Source organism: Ranitomeya variabilis, chromosome 6 (genome assembly GCF_051348905.1).
Source record: "Ranitomeya variabilis isolate aRanVar5 chromosome 6, aRanVar5.hap1, whole genome shotgun sequence".
NCBI lineage: Eukaryota > Metazoa > Chordata > Amphibia > Anura > Dendrobatidae > Ranitomeya > Ranitomeya variabilis.
In genome coordinates, this window is record NC_135237.1 from 408,836,554 (window position 1) to 408,854,880 (window position 18,327).

Below are 18,327 nucleotides of genomic sequence, written 5' to 3' on the forward strand. Positions count from 1 at the left end.
TATTAGTTTATTCAGAAGAGTTGGAAAGCATTAAACAATTTTAAAATTTAACATTGTGAAAAAAAGAGTTTGCATCAATGACTTTACAAACATTCATCACTGCACTAATGGAATAAAGCTCTGTTATTATCGGATGTCTCTGCCTATTGTATACCTCAGGAGTAGTCGCTAACATACGGCATACTTCCGACAGAAGGAGCTAACCAGGTTCGGACAGGCCCACAAGAGAACAGGTGAATCCTCTGGTAGGCCCCTGTGTAGAACTGGGCACCCAACCTCCCTACATGAGCAGTAGTTGGCTCAATACACATGATTCACTATGTGCAGATAAAATGCCCAGTTATTATATAGAAGCAGAGGTACATTTGTGAATGAGATTAATGTAATAGTTACGTGTAGCTGAATAGTGGGCCCCCAGAGTCACTGTTACTGGTGGGCAATTTGCACCAAAGTCTAGCACAGACTCTAACATATGTCACATTGTCATCCAGCAGCTATAGCCATTAGTGATGAGAGAATATACTCATTACTCGAGATTTCCTGAGCACGCTCGGGTGTCCTCCGAGTATTTTTTAGTGCTCGGAGATTTAGTTGTCATCGCCGCAGCTGAATGATTTACATCTGTTAGCCAGCTTGATTACATGTGGGGATTCCCTAGCAACCAGGCAACCCCCACATGTACTTATGCTGGCTAACAGCTGTAAATCATGCAGATGAGTAAAAAAAAAAAAAACTAAATCTCCGAGCACTTACAAATACTCGGAGACCCCTCGAGCATGCTCGGGAAATCTCGAGCAACGAGTATACTCGCTCATCACTAATAGCCATCAATGTATTAAAAAAACAGTGTCTCACATTGTGTTTTTTGTGGTTGCGCACTGAAAATGCAGTCTCCTTCAATTTCAAATATAGTTTAAAGTGAACCTGTCATCAGAATTTTGCTAAGTAAACTACAGACACTGTCAGACTGGAGACATTACACTGATTAAAATGATACTTTGGTTGATGAAATCTGTCTTGTGGTTGTTGTTTAATCTGTATTTGCAGTTTTCAGTTAATGAGTTTCTCATACTCCGTGGTGGCCTGTGGGACGGCCTTTATTTGGTGCTCTGTTCTCATATTCATCCTTTGGGCTTAACTGACAGGTCACTGATCCTTCAGTGACCTGTCTCCTATTTTAAATACTGCACATAAGTGTTGGCTTTTATATAAAAAAAAGTACCACCAGCCAAATGGCGCTGGCAGCACCGCCTGAGCAGTAGCTTCTATCTATTACCGATAGATGCTTCTGTGCATGCACCGTCACCATCTTGCTGGAGCCCCCAATCTTCTTCTCCTGCAACAAAATGGCATCAGCGGCGATGCATGCGCAGTAGCATCTATCGCGAGTGATGCTCTCAATCTACCCAAGCATCGCAGGGCTTGGGCAAATTAAGAGTATGGCTTGATGATAGATGTTACTGTGCATGTGCCGACACCATTTTGTTGGAGGAAAAAAGCTATCTGACACCAGCAAAATGGTTTTTGTTGGAAGAAAAAAAAATGTGGCTAAAGCAAGATGGCAGTGAGGCATGTGCAGCAGCATCTATTGGTAAGTGATAAATGCGCTGGCGCCATTTTGCTAGAAGTACAATTTTTTTTCAAAGTCAACATTTATATGCAGTTTTTAAAATGGGAGGCAGGTCACTGAGGGATCAATGATCTGTCAGTTAAGCCCATAAGGATGAATATGAGAACTGAGCACCAAATAAAGCAGCACCCACAAGCCACCACAAAGCACGTGAATCTCATTAACTGAAAACCGCAAATAAAGATGAAATAACAACCACAAGATGGATTTCATTAACCCAGGTATCATTTTAATCAGTGTAATGGCACCAACTTTACTATGCCTGTAGTTTTCTTAGCAAAATCCTGTTGACAGGTTCGCTTTTAAAAGGCATGCCAATACAAACCTTCCTGACAGAGGCTAAAAGGATACTTATATGATCAATGTTGTTTGAACAGGCCTCTATGGTTAATTTTCAGTAATATATATTGAGCACCATGTAAACATAGCATTACTATGTTCGGTACAGGATAGGTAATATGGTTAATGGTGTCTAGGATATTTCTCCAAAATCAGATCTGTGATGCTTCCTATGCTACCTTATCTGAGTATTAGATACTAGCTATTGAACCCGTTCTACGCCCGGGTGGCGAGCATTTATATTGGAATATGGTCTCCATCCTGGTATGTGCTGCTCCTATCCTGTCATATGCTGCTCCATCCTGCGCCCCCATCCTGTCATGTGCTGCTCCACCGTGTCATGTGCTGCTCCATCCTGCGCCCCCATCCTGTCATGTGCTGCTCCACCGTGTCATGTGCTGCTCCATCCTGCATCCCCATCCTGTCATGTGCTGCTCCACCGTGTCATGTGCTGCTCCATCCTGCGCCCCCATCCTGTCATGTGCTGCTCCACCGTGTCATGTGCTGCTCCATCCTCATCCCCATCCTGTCATGTGCTCCCATCCTGCGCCCCCATCCTATCACGTGCTGCTCCATCCTGCGCCCCCATCAGTGCGGGCGGCTGTGCTGAGTGCGGGCGGCTGTGCTGAGTGCGGGCGGCTGTATGTGGCTGTGCTGAGTGCGGGCGGCTGTATGTGACGTGGCTGTGCTGGGTGCGGGCGGCTGTGCTGGGTGCGGCAGCTGTGGACGGCTGTGCTGGGTGCGGTGGCTGTGCTGGGTGCAGCGGCTGTGCTGGGTGCAGCGGCTGTGCGTGGCTGTAGGCGGCTCTGCGTGGCTGTGGGAGGCTGTGCTGGGTGCGGCGGCTGTGCGTGGCTGTGGGCGGCTGTGCTGGGTGCGGCGGCTGTGCTGGGTTCGGTGGCTGTGCTGGGTGCGGCGGCTGTCCGTGGCTGTAGGCGGCTGTGCTGGGTGCGGAGGCTGTGCATGGCTGTGCGTGGCTGTGCTGGGTGCGGCGGCTGTGCTGGGTGCGGCGGATGTGCTGGGTGCGGCGGCTGTGCTGGGTGCGGCGGCTGTGGGTGGCTGTGCTGGGTGCAGCGGTTGTGCGTGGCTGTGGGCGGCTGTGCTGGGTGCGGCGGCTGTGGGCGGCTGTGCTGGGTGCGGCGGCTGTGCGTGGCTGTGGGCGGCTGTGGGCGGCTGTGCTGGGTGCGGCGGCTGTGCTGGGTGCGGCGGCTGTCCGTGGCTGTGGGCGGCTGTGCGTGGCTGTGGGAGGCTGTGCGTGGCTGTAGGCGGCTGTGCGTGGCTGTGCATGGCTGTGCTGGGTGCGGCGGATGTGCTGGGTGCGGCGGCTGTGCTGGGTGCGGCGGCTGTGGGTGGCTGTGCTGGGTGCGGCGGCTGTGCGTGGCTGTGGGCTGTGGGCGGCTGTGCTGGGTGCGGCGGCTGTGGTCGGCTGTGCTGGGTGCGGCGGCTGTGCGTGGCTATGGGTGGCTGTACGTGGCTGTGGGCGGCTGTGCTGGGTGCGGCGGCTGTGCGTGGCTGTGGTCGGCTGTGCTGGGTGCGGCTGTGCGTGGCTGTGCGTGGCTGTGGGCGGCTGTGCTGGGTGCGGCGGCTGTGGTCGGCTGTGCTGGGTGCGGCGGCTGTGCGTGGCTGTGCTGGGTGCGGCGGCTGTGGTCGGCTGTGCTGGGTGCGGCTGTGCGTGGCTGTGGGCGGCTGTGGGCGGCTGTGCTGGGTGCGGCGGCTGTGCGTGGCTGTGGTCGGCTGTGCTGGGTGCGGCTGTGCGTGGCTGTGGTCGGCTGTGCTGGGTGCGGCTGTGCGTGGCTGTGGGCGGCTGTGCGTGGCTGTGGGCGGCTGTGCTGGGTGCGGCGGCTGTGGTCGGCTGTGCTGGGTGCGGCGGCTGTGCGTGGCTGTGGGCGGCTGTGCTGGGTGCGGCGGCTGTGCGTGGCTGTGGTCGGCTGTGCTGGGTGCGGCTGTGCGTGGCTGTGGGCGGCTGTGCTGGGTGCGGCGGCTGTGGTCGGCTGTGCTGGGTGCGGCGGCTGTGCGTGGCTGTGGGCGGCTGTGCTGGGTGCGGCGGCTGTGCGTGGCTGTGGTCGGCTGTGCTGGGTGCGGCTGTGCGTGGCTGTGGGCGGCTGTGCGTGGCTGTGGGCGGCTGTGCTGGGTGCGGCGGCTGTGGTCGGCTGTGCTGGGTGCGGCGGCTGTGCGTGGCTGTGGGCGGCTGTGCTGGGTGCGGCGGCTGTGCGTGGCTGTGGTCGGCTGTGCTGGGTGCGGCTGTGCGTGGCTGTGGGCGGCTGTGCTGGGTGCGGCGGCTGTGGTCAGCTGTGCTGGGTGCGGCGGCTGTGCGTGGCTGTGGGCGGCTGTGCTGGGTGCGGCGGCTGTGGGCGGCTGTGCTGGGTGCGGCGGCTGTGCGTGGCTATGGGTGGCTGTGCGTGGCTGTGGGCAGCTGTGCTGGGTGCGGCGGCTGTGCGTGGCTGTGGGCGCCTGTGCGTGGCTGTGGGCGGCTATGGTCAGCTGTGCTGGGTGCGGCGGCTGTGCGTTGCTGTGGGCGGCTGTGCGTGGCTGTGCTGGGCGCGGCGGCTGTGCTGGGTGCGGCCATTTTCTTGGTCCTGCTCCCGGAGTCGGCGCCTGCGCAGTCCGCGCTTTCCGGCGCCATTTTCTTGAAGACACTGCAATGTGTCTTCAAGAAAATGGCGCCGGAAAGCGCGGACTGCGCAGGCGCCGATTCCGGGAGCAGGGGGACAGTCACGGCCCGGAAGCGCGTCGGTGGAACGGGTCAGGTAAGTATACTCACCCTCCGCCTCCTGGCTCGTCCCTGCTTGTCCGGTGGAGATCGCGGTGTGCGTTCAGCGCTTACGCATACCGCGATCTCCTGGGAGCGTCGCTCTGTGCGGTCCAGACTGCGCCGGCGCTTGCGCAGTCTATAGAGGCTTCGGACAGAGTGACGCTCCCAGCGTTATATTATAGATATGGGGAAATGACAAGATCAGCAGTATATATTTTTTATGATGTGATGTTTTCACATAAAAGGCTGTTTACTGCTAGCAGGACCCGAAGAGAAAGATTGTGAGTCCTGCCTCTCTCGCCCACACACAGTGATTGACAGCTCTTCCTGCATACAAACATTCAAAAGTTAAGTTGCCAATCGTTCTGTTTGTGAGGAAAAACGCAGTGCTCTACTCTTTGTGCATGGTTACTCTATCACTACAGGAATTATTAAAGAAAATAAGGTGGACGCCATAAAAGAGGTTGTCCGGTCCAATTCGAAGTCTTCAATCACTCTGTGAGACCGCAGACTTATGAATCCCCCAGCGCACAGTGCACACTGACATTTATATGGAGCAAGGGCACTCCAGTCAATCACGCCCACTAGTCGACTGTAACTAGTGGGGGCCTCGCTCAAAACAAGTGTATGGAGCAAGACCGCTTCCACGGGATGGGCTCTGGCCGGGAGTATGTATAACTCATACATACCCTCCAGCTCAGAAACAGGCGAATCCCCGCAGCTCACAGTGCACACGCTGGGGGGATTCATAAGAGTTACTGCAGACTTATCGATTTGGACCGGACCACCCCTTTAAAGTTGAAAAAATGTAGAAGAAAAAAAGTACAGGTTAGGCAGCAAATTTACTGTGTTTTAGAGAATTTTTGCCCACACTGTTACAGGGTTACCGCGGCAGTGTGGAGCTAGAAGACTGCAGCGTCTGATTGCTCCTACTCCGCCACTGAGAAGAAGCACTTCTCCGTCATATTGAATGTGTTTATTTTTTTCTGGCAGAACAGGGTTAATCAGCCATTTTGGAATTCCCTGTGGTCGGTTAGCCACTCCTTTTCTCTGTATAATCTGGGTTCTGCTACTAATCCTCGTCAGAGCTAGCTTTATTGCTGCATGGCTAATGGAGGGAAAGGAGTTGGTATGAGAAGGAGAGTTGGAGGAGTTATTAGTAACTATTGCTTGGTTTGTCTGCATGGTAATTCCTTATCCTTCTCTATTTTCTTTTTTCCCCTTCCAGCATACTCCGGTGGATTCCTCAGTTATATGTGAGTGAATATTTTGTATGCCTGGAGTTTTCCATTAACCCTTGTTTGTGTGGTCTTGTTTGTTGGGTTGGTGTACTACGGTGCACAGTAGCACCTCCTCTTCCCTGGGTGGGGAAGAGAACAGTCAGAGGGCTATCCCAGGAGATAAGGCAAGGACTGAGGCCCCCGGCATCTTCGCCATCTGAAGTATCCCGGGAAGCAGGGCGAGCTAGGGCGCCCCCTAGTGTTAGGAATAGGAAAGGAGCCCCTGGTCCTGGGTCATCTGACAGCTGTGTCGTGACAATACCTTTACAGTTTTAAAACTAAAACTGTTTGGATTGAAATCATAAAAAAATGGCATTTGCATTTAAGACATGTCAATTTTTAGGGCAAAATAGTGGTGTACAAGTATGTTAGGAAATGGCATTGAGAAAACAAGTGCGGCTAACACATCTAGTGAATTCGCTACATTCATCATTCCTTGAGCTGTACTTTTATACATTTAGCATCATAGAGAATTTTTTTCATTTAATTTTAATATTCTCTATGACTTGCAGTATAAGTCCATGCCCCAACATAGAGTAAATGCTGCATTCTTTCTACTGCCTTTATTTTGTCCGAGCAAAGTGGATGTGATTCCATGAAAACTCCTGCCTTGTGTGCGTGTAAATAAGTTGTTGAGCCGTGCGGTTTCTGGTGTATTTTCCTTTATAGGTTTTTGTGGGAATCCTTAAAAACCGCACATAAAAAAAAAAACAGTTACATTTTTAAAAACCTCTGCTTCAAATCTGCACCAAAACCATATAAAATAAAGAGGAAAACACACAAAAAATGTAGCAAAACCACGATAATAAAAGATTGCTAAATATATTGGTGTGGACATATGCACAAAACATATGGATGAAAAGCAGCAGAAAAAAATTGCGGTATTTACGCTACGTGTGAACATGGCCTAAGAGTACCGGAGGTATTGTGATGTTGAGTATTTACATTGATGTAAGGATGATGTCTACTAGTTTTATTTTTGATTTCTAAAAAATATATATTAGCTAGACAGTGTAAAATATAATCGCTAGATGGTCTAATGCCCCATTAAAAATTATTACATGCATTCTCAGAATAAAGCCTACGGTATTCAGCAATATGTAACAGCGCTAGATTCTGACTTACCTTTTGTGGCTATCCTCACGCAGTCAATTTTAGTTTCCTGTGACAAAAGGAAAAAATAAAATGTTTTGGGTTTCTGAAGACATACGGTATTTATCTTACCAGAAAAAAAAATAGTTATCCATTTCATGAACAGTATTCTGTGTAGCATTAGCTCAGGAAAAAGAAAAGAGGCCTCACTTACCATTTGGACCATGTAAATAAAAATAGATATTTATTTTTACAAATAAATGAAAGTATCTCAACTGAATTTTTCTTAAATGGGAATGATAAGGGAATATTTTAATCTGACCAAACCATAGCTGATCCCGCTTGATTGCACAATTTTTGAACATGCATACTGGAAATTTAGCACATCTGGGGACATTAAAGGGAGCCTGTCGCCAGGTTTTTCCCATATGAGATAAGGCCAGTACCCGTTGGCCCTCATATACAAAATTCTAAAATGTTGTATGCAAGCCCCCAATCCGGCCTGCAAGAGAAGAAGAAGACATTTTATTATACGTACCTACAGGGCAGTTTGGTCTGATGGGCGTCACTGGTCTTGTTCTCGTGCCTCCTAACTCATTGCTGCCGCCATCCTTCTTCCCTGCTTCGTGTGGATGATGGAATCTACGTCATCCATACAGTGTTCCCCATCACGCTCCTGCGCAGGTGTACTTCTCTATGCTGTGTCGAGGACAGAGTAATGTACTGCAGTGCTCATGCGCAGGAAAAGGCCAAGGCGCATCGGCGCATGCGCACTACGGTACTTTACTCTGCCCTTGACACAGCATAGAGAAGTCCACCTGTGCAGGGGCACGATAACAGGGAACACTGTGAGATGACGTAGGACGCATGATTCACACAAAGCAGAGAAGGAGGACGGTGATCACTTGAAGAGAGGAGGCGCTGGATTTATACCAGTGACGGCAATGAAACCAGACGACCCAGTAGGGAAGTATAATAAAAAGTTTTTTACTTGTCTTGCAGGCCAGATCAGGGGCATATATACAGCACATTAGAATGCTGAATATGAGGGCTTACAGGTACTTGCCTTACCTCATAAGGGAAAAACCTGGTGACAGGCTCCTTGTAAGCTGATTTCAACTGTCCTTATCAGGACAATTACTAAGCATTCATAGGTTTACACTAGGGATTATATAGAACTAGTCTAGCACACTAAACATATCTCTGATAAAACTAAGGGTTAACCCTAAATGGAATCTCTCATCAGTTTTTTATGCCCATCTGAGAGCGGCCTAATGTAGAGACCCTGATTACAGTGATGTATCATTTACTGTCATTTTTGCTGTGGTTTTGAAAAAATAAATACTGTTTTATCTGCTGCAGCTCTGCCAGTTTTCTCAATGCTGAGAACTGTAAATACCCCTGTCTGCACAACTGACTACAAAACTGATAGTTTTCTGTCCACACTGTACATAGGCAGACAACTTCATATCAGTGGTGGTGGAGATGGGATAGACAGAGCTCGTGACTATCAAGGACAACATTTCTGCAGGTTTGCTAGTCCTCTCAGTAATAACCTCCTACTTATAAAACAGCAAGCTACAGCAAGCAATCCAGTCAGTGACATATTGCTTGAATTAGGGTCTCTGCCCTACATCATGCTGCTCTTAGATGGGATATAAAATACCTGCTGACAGAGTTTCTTTACTTACCAATTCCCAGAATAAGAATTTAACACAGTCAACGTTTACTAGCATACCGCAAAACTTTCTATTTAACTCCTTCCTCCTTCTGCCATTTTCGTTTTTTGCCTTCTAGTTTGTCTCCTTCCTTTCTTCGAAGAACTTTATTCGCTCTCATACCCATAAGATGGCATGCTTTTTGCAGGACAAGTTGTATTTCTGAATTGCATCATTCATTTTACCACACAATGTATTGGAAAATGGGAATATATTGTGATGAAACACAATTCCATTATTTTCTTTTTCGTTTTTTGAGGTTTTGTTTTTAAAGCATATATTGTGTAGTAAAAATGACCTAGCAACATACGGTAATTCTTCAGGTCGTTACAATTACTTACCGTATTTTCCGGCGTATAAGACGACTTTTTAACCCCTAAAAATTGTCCCAAAAGTCGGTGGTCGTCTTATACGCCGGGTACGGCGTGTGCAGGGAGCGATCCTGAATGTTCCCAGGGTCTGAAGGAGAGGAAACTCTCCTTCAGGCCCTGGGATCCATATTCCTGTTAAAAATAAAGAATAAAAATAAAAAATATGGATATACTCACCCCTCCGAGAAGCCTGGCTGTCACCGCTGCAAGCGTCTGCCTCCTTTCCTAAGAATTGCAGAGCGTGAAAGACCTTCGATGACGTCACGGTCAGGTGACTGGTCACATGAGCGGTCACGGACCAATCACAAGACCGTGACGTCATCGAAGGTCCTTCACGCTCTGCAATTCTTAGGAACGGAGGCAGACGCTTGCAGCCGTGACAGCATGGTTCGTCGGAGGGGTGAGTATATACATATTTTTTATTTTTATTCTTTATTTTTTACATGAATATGCATCCCAGGGCCTGAAGGAGAGTCTCCTCTCCTTCAGACCCTGGGAACCACACGCCGTATAAGATGACTGGGCGTATAAGATGAGCCCCGTCTTATACGGCGGGCATATCCCAATTTCCATATTTTATATGGAAAAGTTGGGGGTCGTCTTATACGCCCAGTCGTCTTATACACCAGAAAATACGGGTATATAGGTTTTTATGAAAAAAAATATAAATTTGTTTCAATTAAGATTATTTTATAATTTTCATTAAGAATGTTTTAGTTTCTTTTTCTTGCATTTTCGGGGGTAGGAATGGTGACCAAAAAAAGACAATTTTGGAATTTAGATTTTTTTTACTAAATGACATTTAACATATGAGTTGAGCATTTTGACATCTTGATAGATTGGGCTTTTATAGATATAGGTATACTGGAAATTGTTTTAAAAATAGAGGCATTAAAAAATAAGAAAAATGGTTTCTTATAAAGCCCCGCCTGCAGGAGTAAACATAGCAGTTATAGCTGCACAAGGCAGGTTGACAAAAAAACCTTGTGGATGGCTGCACAAAATAGTGTCCCCCATGATCATGTGCACCCCTATGATAAAATATGCTGTTAGAGAGGGTTAAACGGTAAACAGCAGCAATTGGCTCTAGCTCTGTTCACTGCTGTCACAGACAAGTGCTGTTTGTGTGATATCACCAGAGTATTGTGCTCGCTCACATCCTGAGCTCGCTCTATATGCCTGTACCCAATATGAATTGTGCATTAATTAATAATTGAGGAAAATTGTTGTCATTGTGCACAGAATGCCTTACATAACCAAACCTACTTCCATCTCCAAGACTTTACTTGAGCTGCACAAACTCTGGAATGCCCTACCTTGGACTTTCAAGATAATTCTCAACATTCATAGCTTTAGGCATGCCATACAAAGACATCTTTCTAGGTAGTCCCAACACACTTCCTAATTAATAACATCTCCATTTACCACCCCTTCTATATTATTCTTCAGCATTTAACCTGGTCATCAATCAGTATCCCTGATACTCCATGACTTAATTGCATGTCATATTCAGTATAAACGATTGGGAGAGAGATGTCACTCTTGGGCTGCTGCTGATGATGAATCCACAATGGTTTCCAACGGATAAAAGCTTATTCATAAAAAAGGTTTACAGGGTCAACGCGTTTCGAGGTTGTGCAGAACCTCTTCATCAGGGCAGAAACCAGAAAGAGGTTTCTGTCCTGATGAAGAGGTCCTGCATAACCTCGAAACGTGTTGACCCTGTAAACCTGTTTTATGAATAAACTTTTATCGGTTGGAAACCATTGTGGATTCATCAGCAGCAGTGCAGGAGTGACATCTTCCTCCTGATCGTTTCATAATGTTTGGTCCTTCTAGTGACTGATGTTCTTGCAGCAGCTGATATCTTTCTCATGCCAGTTACATGTTGCTCTGTAGCAACTATATACGGTGAGTGGATCCCTTTCCTTGCCACATTTTTGTTACCAGTGAAGACCCTATTGCGCTTTCTTTCCCAGTTTCGTTGTTTTCATATTTCGGTATACCCACACTATCTCCTCAGCTAGGGGATAACTGGCTGATGTCTGGCACCTTTGCTCCATTCGCTCCTTCACTCTAATCAGGACAGGGCTACAGAGCCTCGTTCTTGAGGCTCTACAGTCCTCATTATGGGATTGCTGGAAGTCGCTCATTGATAGGGTCTGACTTGTAGTTTGGGTATAACCCTTTAAGTTTTTCTTTCTGGAAACCTGACAGTGAGGTGAAGAAATCCTGCACCATCCACACCATTCTTACCCCATTGGCTCTGCTGGCAGCTTGATAGTAGATACTGTAGCTTTTCTGCGGCAGAAGTGGAGCGTTCCAGAACCCATTATATGTTTTATTGTCACCGACTGTGAAGATAATGGGAGTCGACAAAAGATTTGGAGGAAGTTCTGCAGCAAAGTAGTACTGTGAATTCAGCAATGAAGCGTTCAAGTAATGTATGGGAACTGGAAAGCATTTTAGCATTTCTGACGTCTTTCTGACTCGGCGAGATTTCTTTTCTTCAACAATAATGTGGTACACACTGCAAGAAAAAAACAACTTGTTTATCATGAGGAAAGTAAAATAATTTAAGATTTTGCTAGATTATAATAAGCCTAAAAGAGAAAAGACTTTAACTATATGCTTCAGTATTATTTGTCACATTATTTTTTTGGAACAACAATAGTGAGCAGAAACCTATGAGACAAAGCACATGAAAGTTCCTCTAGAAAATGAACATAAGATGAAGGTATACTCATTGAGGGAACAAAAGACTCGTAGGGATTATACAACTTTTTAAACGTTTTTAAAATCTGCTGAAAATGTTAGAAACAAATAGAATAAAACACCCAACCCTTCATCCATTGTGATCACTACAGAGGTTCCGGTGGTCATCCCAATCCTCATTTACAAGCGGCTGGCATATGACTGCTGCGGCCGGTGGTCATGTGCAATACTCCTGGCATCATGGCTCCCATAGCTGAACATTGATGCCACTGGCACGGCTCCCAAAGCTGAATGGTGATACGAGCAGTATGGCATGCTGCAGCCACTCTTATACGTAGACCAGAGATAATGAAAAGAGGTAAGTATTGTTTCCTTTTCTAACATTTTCTGTTCTCATTTGGTGACGAATGTAAATAATAGCGAAAATCACATTTATTTTTCAAATTGGTTTTGGGGGACTAGTCTAGTTATAGATTACTGAGATCCAACCTTGTTATCACACTTACCTTTGTGGACTGGAATTCATAGGTTTTAAGTTAACTGTTGTCCATGGTGCTGAAATATCCACTTGTTGATATACATGTAATCATAAGGTTTTGGGAGACTTCTCTATCTCAATATTTTTGTATTATTATTTTTATTATTGGGACAGATAAGTCTCCCAAAATCACTGACAACAAAATGATCACTTTATATTAGAACAACAAATAAAATGCAGCATAAAAAACATGGCCACGTAGTTCTTATAATAAATACTCTTACTGTGCTCATAACAAATACACTAGAGTTGAGCAAATTGATTTAATACTATTCAAATTCGAGTCAAATTTCATGAAACTCGCAGGTCCCGATGAATTTGAATTCAATTTGTGTGAATTATCAGAAAATGGCTACTGTCTTTTTACACATTGTAGAAGACTACATCTATCACATAAGGTTGATATGACCTAAGGCATGACAGGATTTCCCATAATGCCTTGCAGCTATCACATCGCATGGTATAGAGTAGCTAATCAGATGAACCCTATCTGCGTTTACAAATCTTTCATGTTATTTATTCTTTTAACTGCAAGCACACGGTATTAAGTCTGGGTTCTGATCACTCAAACGTTGCGAGAAGTGCACAGCTGACCCAAGGGAGGGTCTGTATAGGGACATTACTAGTGGGATAGACCACTCGTGGGTGCTCTCCTCGTCAGGACGGGAGACATGCCTGAGGCACTACAGTTAGACTTAGGGTAGCTGTTTGTCCAGGCCCCCTCCTGAGTATATGGACGGCTGCTTAACACTCAACTGGTGATGTGGGCTTTCCTATACCCCAGTGTTTAGAAATATCTTATTTTTAAAGAAAATGCAAAGATCAAGTTTGTTTTAATCATTTTCTTATTGGCGATTGATTACACATGAGTATAAGACATTTTTGAAACCCACAAGTATCGGAAAATGTAATACTTTGATAAAAATAAAGAAGTTTTCAAAATTTGAAAATGTGTAAAAAAGAATTACATGATTGGTGATGTGGGGTTCAGCAAGTCAAAGACAGCACTTAGCGACAGCTCTGTTATGCGTGGCCAGAAGAGAGAGGCCTTGACGACATCCTGTTGACAGCGAAATGAATGGCAGCTGAACAAAAATTCCCTGGGGTGTGGCAAACCCCACCTCACCAGTTGAGGGTTAACAAGACTACAAGTGGTGAGACTGTATAGTTTTTAATACTGCGATGGTTCACTTTTGCATGTTTTGTCTTTATTGGTGGTGAATTGTTGGTTCAACTTCAGTTTTAACCTTATCTATTAAAAGTTACATTTTCATTTATATTCCGGATCCTTGCTGTATTAGGATTACCCTGATTGATCATTCTGCCCCTTGTGGGTCCTTGATGATTTTTCACTCTTTCAGAACTTACAAGAATGTTTTATTAAATTATGACAAGTTAAAATATCAGCTAATTGTCTAATGCTGTGTTACTCATGTTGGGATGTTAACATTTTTCACCGAATATTATTTTTTTTCAATGTAATAGTATACCTAAGTGCTATGCTTCTTTTCTAGCACTAACTGAGTTCAAGTATAGGCAATATTTGGAGATAAAAGCTTACAGCTTCTTCTGAACATACTGTATGTTTTTTTATGACACAAAATTATTTATTTGCATAGCGAAACACTTTTGCTTTACATTTTTTAAATTTTTACATTGTCACTAAGGCTGGGGTCACACTTGCGAGTGCAATGTGAGAAACTCGAGCGAGTCTCTCACCTGAATACCCGGCACTCAGGACCGGAGTGGGCGGCTGCATGTATTTCTATACAGATGAACACTCCGGTCCCGAGTGCCGGCGGCAGTGCCGGGTATTGAGGTGAGAGACTCACACGAGTTTCTGGCATTGCACTCGCAAGTGTGACCCGGCCTAAGGCCTCAACTCATCTGCCATAGTGCTGCTGTAACCCGTAGCACCGATCCTTCTAGACATATAAACTAGTGGAGACTCCAATCTCCGTAATCCCTATTGATAGGTTGTTGTTTTTTTTTTTTTAATTTCTTAATTTATTAAAAGCTTCAAAGATGTACATTGCTATACAAACAGGTGCACATGCACAGGTGATATATTGAAAACAAGTATTGATCTTATTCGGGAACACCTGACAACAATGTAGATACAAACTATGAAAAATAGCCACATCATTTTTTACAAAATTATGCCTCTCATAGAAAAATGCTCTTCTCTTCTTGCAAATCACAACATCCAACAAAATAATAGCAAACATTAAATCAGCAGCTTCATTTTAACTGATTAGGAAATAGGAGCCAAACTTTAGCAGAGACCTGACAGAACATTACAAATGCAGTAAGTCTCCAGGAAATTATTTCAGGTGAAAAGTAATTATCTCAGGTACTCGAACAGGGGAAAAGTAATTATCCGAGGTACTCCAACAGGAATAAAATAAATATAAATTGAAAAAGAGGTTAGGAAACGCATTAAATCATGTAATGTATGTTCCAAATGAACATTTAATCAGGTTCCGTATTAGGAGAGAAATTGTTCTCCTTAGACAAGAAACACTTTAACATTTCAGACGTATGTGATGAAGCGCTGTCCTTATTTTGTTACAATAGACCTGTGAAACAAGAACTTAAAGAGGTTGTCCTCTACTTTACCATTGATGACCTATCCTTAGCCCCTTTTGAAAAAGCATTGGCGCTATGCCAAGGGACATAGGGTCCAAGGGACCCGTAGAAGCGCTGGCATAGCGCGAAACGGCCGTCGTTTATACCTGCTCACATTAACTCCTATCCTCACTCTCCCGGCCAAGAATTTTTTAATGAAGATTCAATAAAGCAAGGAATTTTAGATCGGTGAGTGCCTTTTTGCTTTCTTTTCACATAAGTCTACCTTGTATATGCTGAACTACTGGGCCTAGTGTTAACGCTCTACTTCTGTCCTTCATGCTTGAATTTTTATCATAATTTTAAGCCCATCTGAGAATAACAGAGACCCTGATTCCAGCAATGAATCACTTACTGGTCTATTTGCTGCAGTTTTTCTCTGCTGCAGATCTAGCAGTTCTCTGAATGCTGAGCTCAGTATAACCCCGCCCACACCACTGTGCCTACTTTGTGTGCACACTGTGTAGACGCCAAAATCTGCCAATCAGTGGTGGGGGCAGAGTTATAAAGAGCACATGAACATGGAGGACTACATGGCAGAAGTTTTACTAATCTCCTGCAGACAAATCAGTAGTTTAACAAAACTACAACAAGCAGCTAAGGAAGTGACAAATCACTGGAGTCAGGGTATCTGCCCCTACATTATTCTACTCTGAGATTGGTTGACATGGCAAAAACTTTGTGACAGATTCCCTTTAAAAGTCTAAGAACAATTTTTCTGATCGTAAATAAGGCACTGTTACTATTCTGTTACTAACTTCACTTAATTGATACTCCCATCTAGCTAATCACTGCCTGGCTTTACTGGTTCAAAAAACAAACTATGTCATCATTGCTTACATAGCACTAGCATATTGCATAGGGCTGTACAGAGACTGTGATCCTCTAATGTGGGGGGAATTTTTCATGACCGGTTTTCTAAATGCCATTCTTAATCCAGGGTGCACTGGAGTGAGATGTGCTAAGATCACTGAGGCACAAGACTCTTAAAGGGGTTGTCCACTACCTGGACTACCGCTTCTCAACAACTATGTTTCCCCTTATAAAATAATAAAGCCTATTCTCACTTTTGCTGCCGATGCCATGGCATTGGCTCTGACTGGGATCACATGACACTTTTATGTCATGTGATCCCAGCAGCCAATCATTGGTGGCTTCACTCTCCCTGCCTGGCGACCAATCACATATATCCAGGGGAAGTGAGAGAGGCAGCAGTTCTCAATTCATGTATATGATTTGTCCGTAGAAGCGGAGAGTGAAGCCAGCGCTGATTGGCTGCAGGGATCACCTGACGTGAAAATGTCATGCGATCCCCAAGAGAGCCAGTGCCGACACCACTATCATACAGGTTCCTCTTATGTTTTTTTTACTATGAATTCAGTAGCAGTTTAATAGGACCAGGATAAAGAAAGATCAACATACCCAAAATTATAAAATGCAGAAAATATATAAAATATTATTAGAGGATATTAATTAAAAAGAAAAAATATACAAAATTGTGCATCATTTAAATGATATCCTGTGTTACTAAATAAATGAATGAATATGTAAAAGATGGCAGCTATAGGCATAGTCTGTAGCAGGCTTGGACTGGCCCACAGGAGAACAGGAGAATCCTCTGGTAGGCCCTGTGAAGGAGTACTAGTGAGCAGTCATTATACACTTGATTCACAATTTGCAGAAAAAGGTATAATCTAATCATTCATTAAACAAATACCTAAATATTACATAGAAGCAAAAGTAAATTTATGTGCTAGGGTCAGGTTATTTTTGCATGTAGCTAAACAGTGGGCCCCAAGAATCAATGTTACCGATGGGCCTTTGCCACAATCCAGTTCGACACTGGTCTGTAGTGTATTTTTATAACCTAAGATAATAGCTATTCAAATACCTGCTAGGCTATAAAGCCTTTAGGGTCTTAGGGGACGTGCAACAACGCCTGAAAAAGAAGCCGCCTTGTGTGCAAAACCTTGTGTCTAATATGAAAAAATATGAAATATATATACTTGCACTGTAAACATAGGCACCTTGCAGCTGGTTCCAGGGCACAACTTTGCTAGGAATGTTAATTTGCGCACCACCCTTGGGTGTTCTTTCATGAAGTATGTAAATTTGATTTCAAGAAAATGACATTTTAGGTTCTGCAGCAGCTCCTAAGTGGTGCCCGAAACTATATGATATAGAACATTAAGGTTAGCAAGGACAGCAAAGTGTTTTGCATGTTAAATAAGTAACACATGCATTTGGGAATAGAAATGTGGGTGAGTATTCAATGTATCTCCTAACCTTACTTGACATTTCAAATAAATGAAAATCTGAGTTGAAAAAAAAAGCAGAAGAGGAGTATTATTAACACTGTATAAGCTGGTCTGTCCCCCAGAGCAGCGCGCACCAGGTTTATTAGTGCAGCATACGGTACATACAGTTAATGAATGTACCGCTGGATAACAAAAACATCATGCTGTGGTCTTCCTCCGCTTTTCCTATTACTTAAAGAGAATCTGTCACCAAGTTTTTGCCACCTAATCTGAGAGCACCATCATGTAGAGCCAGAGATCCTGATTCCAGCTATGTGTCAGTTACTGGGCTGCTTGCTGTACTTTTGATAGCAGGAAATTATCACTGGAAGACTAGTAAACCCTCTGTCATGTCGTCCTCCATATTCATGAGCTTTGTAAACCCCTCCCCACCACTGATTGTCATCTTCCCGCCTTTACACAAAAACCTGCCAATCAGTGGTGTGGGCGGGGTTATGCAGAGCTCAGCATTCAGAGAGCTGCTAGATCTGCAGCAGTGAAAACAGGGATTTTATCAAAACTGTAGCAACCAATAAAGTAAGTGCTAAATCACTGGAATCAGGGTCTCTGTCAATACACCATGCTGCTCTGGAAGCCATTAAAGAGATTCTACTGGTTAGAAAGAAACATGGTTGCTTATTTCTGCTCCATTCTGATCGTTCCACCAGCTGGTTCATATGAAAAGCTGAATAAATTCCCCAATATAGGAAGTCAGGTGAATTACTACAACTAACTCTATGAAACGTTTGATTCTGCTTGGACCCCTTTCCATGGAAGTCTGTCTTTTCTGCCAGGCACATTAGCATAGTCTGCCACTACAAAAGTTGGGAAAAAACTGTCCGCTGGACGATAAGTGACAGATGATCATTGCATGGCCTTTTGTAAATGCACTACTCCACTGGCTACAAGGCAGTCAGTTTGATTTTTGATTTTTTTTCTGACAGCTCATCAAAAAATCTTAGACAGCCAA

General features: G+C 44.8%; 1 protein-coding gene across 5 annotated transcripts in view; it reads right to left on the reverse strand.

Moving 5' to 3' along the window:
• The window catches only part of PTPRM (protein tyrosine phosphatase receptor type M), a 995,903-nt gene that overhangs the window by 300,624 nt on the left and 676,952 nt on the right, over positions 1-18,327 (reverse strand). For all 5 annotated transcript variants that reach the window (XM_077270222.1, XM_077270225.1, XM_077270224.1 and 2 more), the window contains exons 12-13: positions 11,436-11,709; positions 7,124-7,160 (exon numbers count right to left, since the gene is read on the reverse strand). In XM_077270222.1, coding sequence (XP_077126337.1) covers positions 7,124-7,160; positions 11,436-11,709 — 311 coding nt within the window. The remainder of the gene's footprint in view (positions 1-7,123; positions 7,161-11,435; positions 11,710-18,327) is intronic.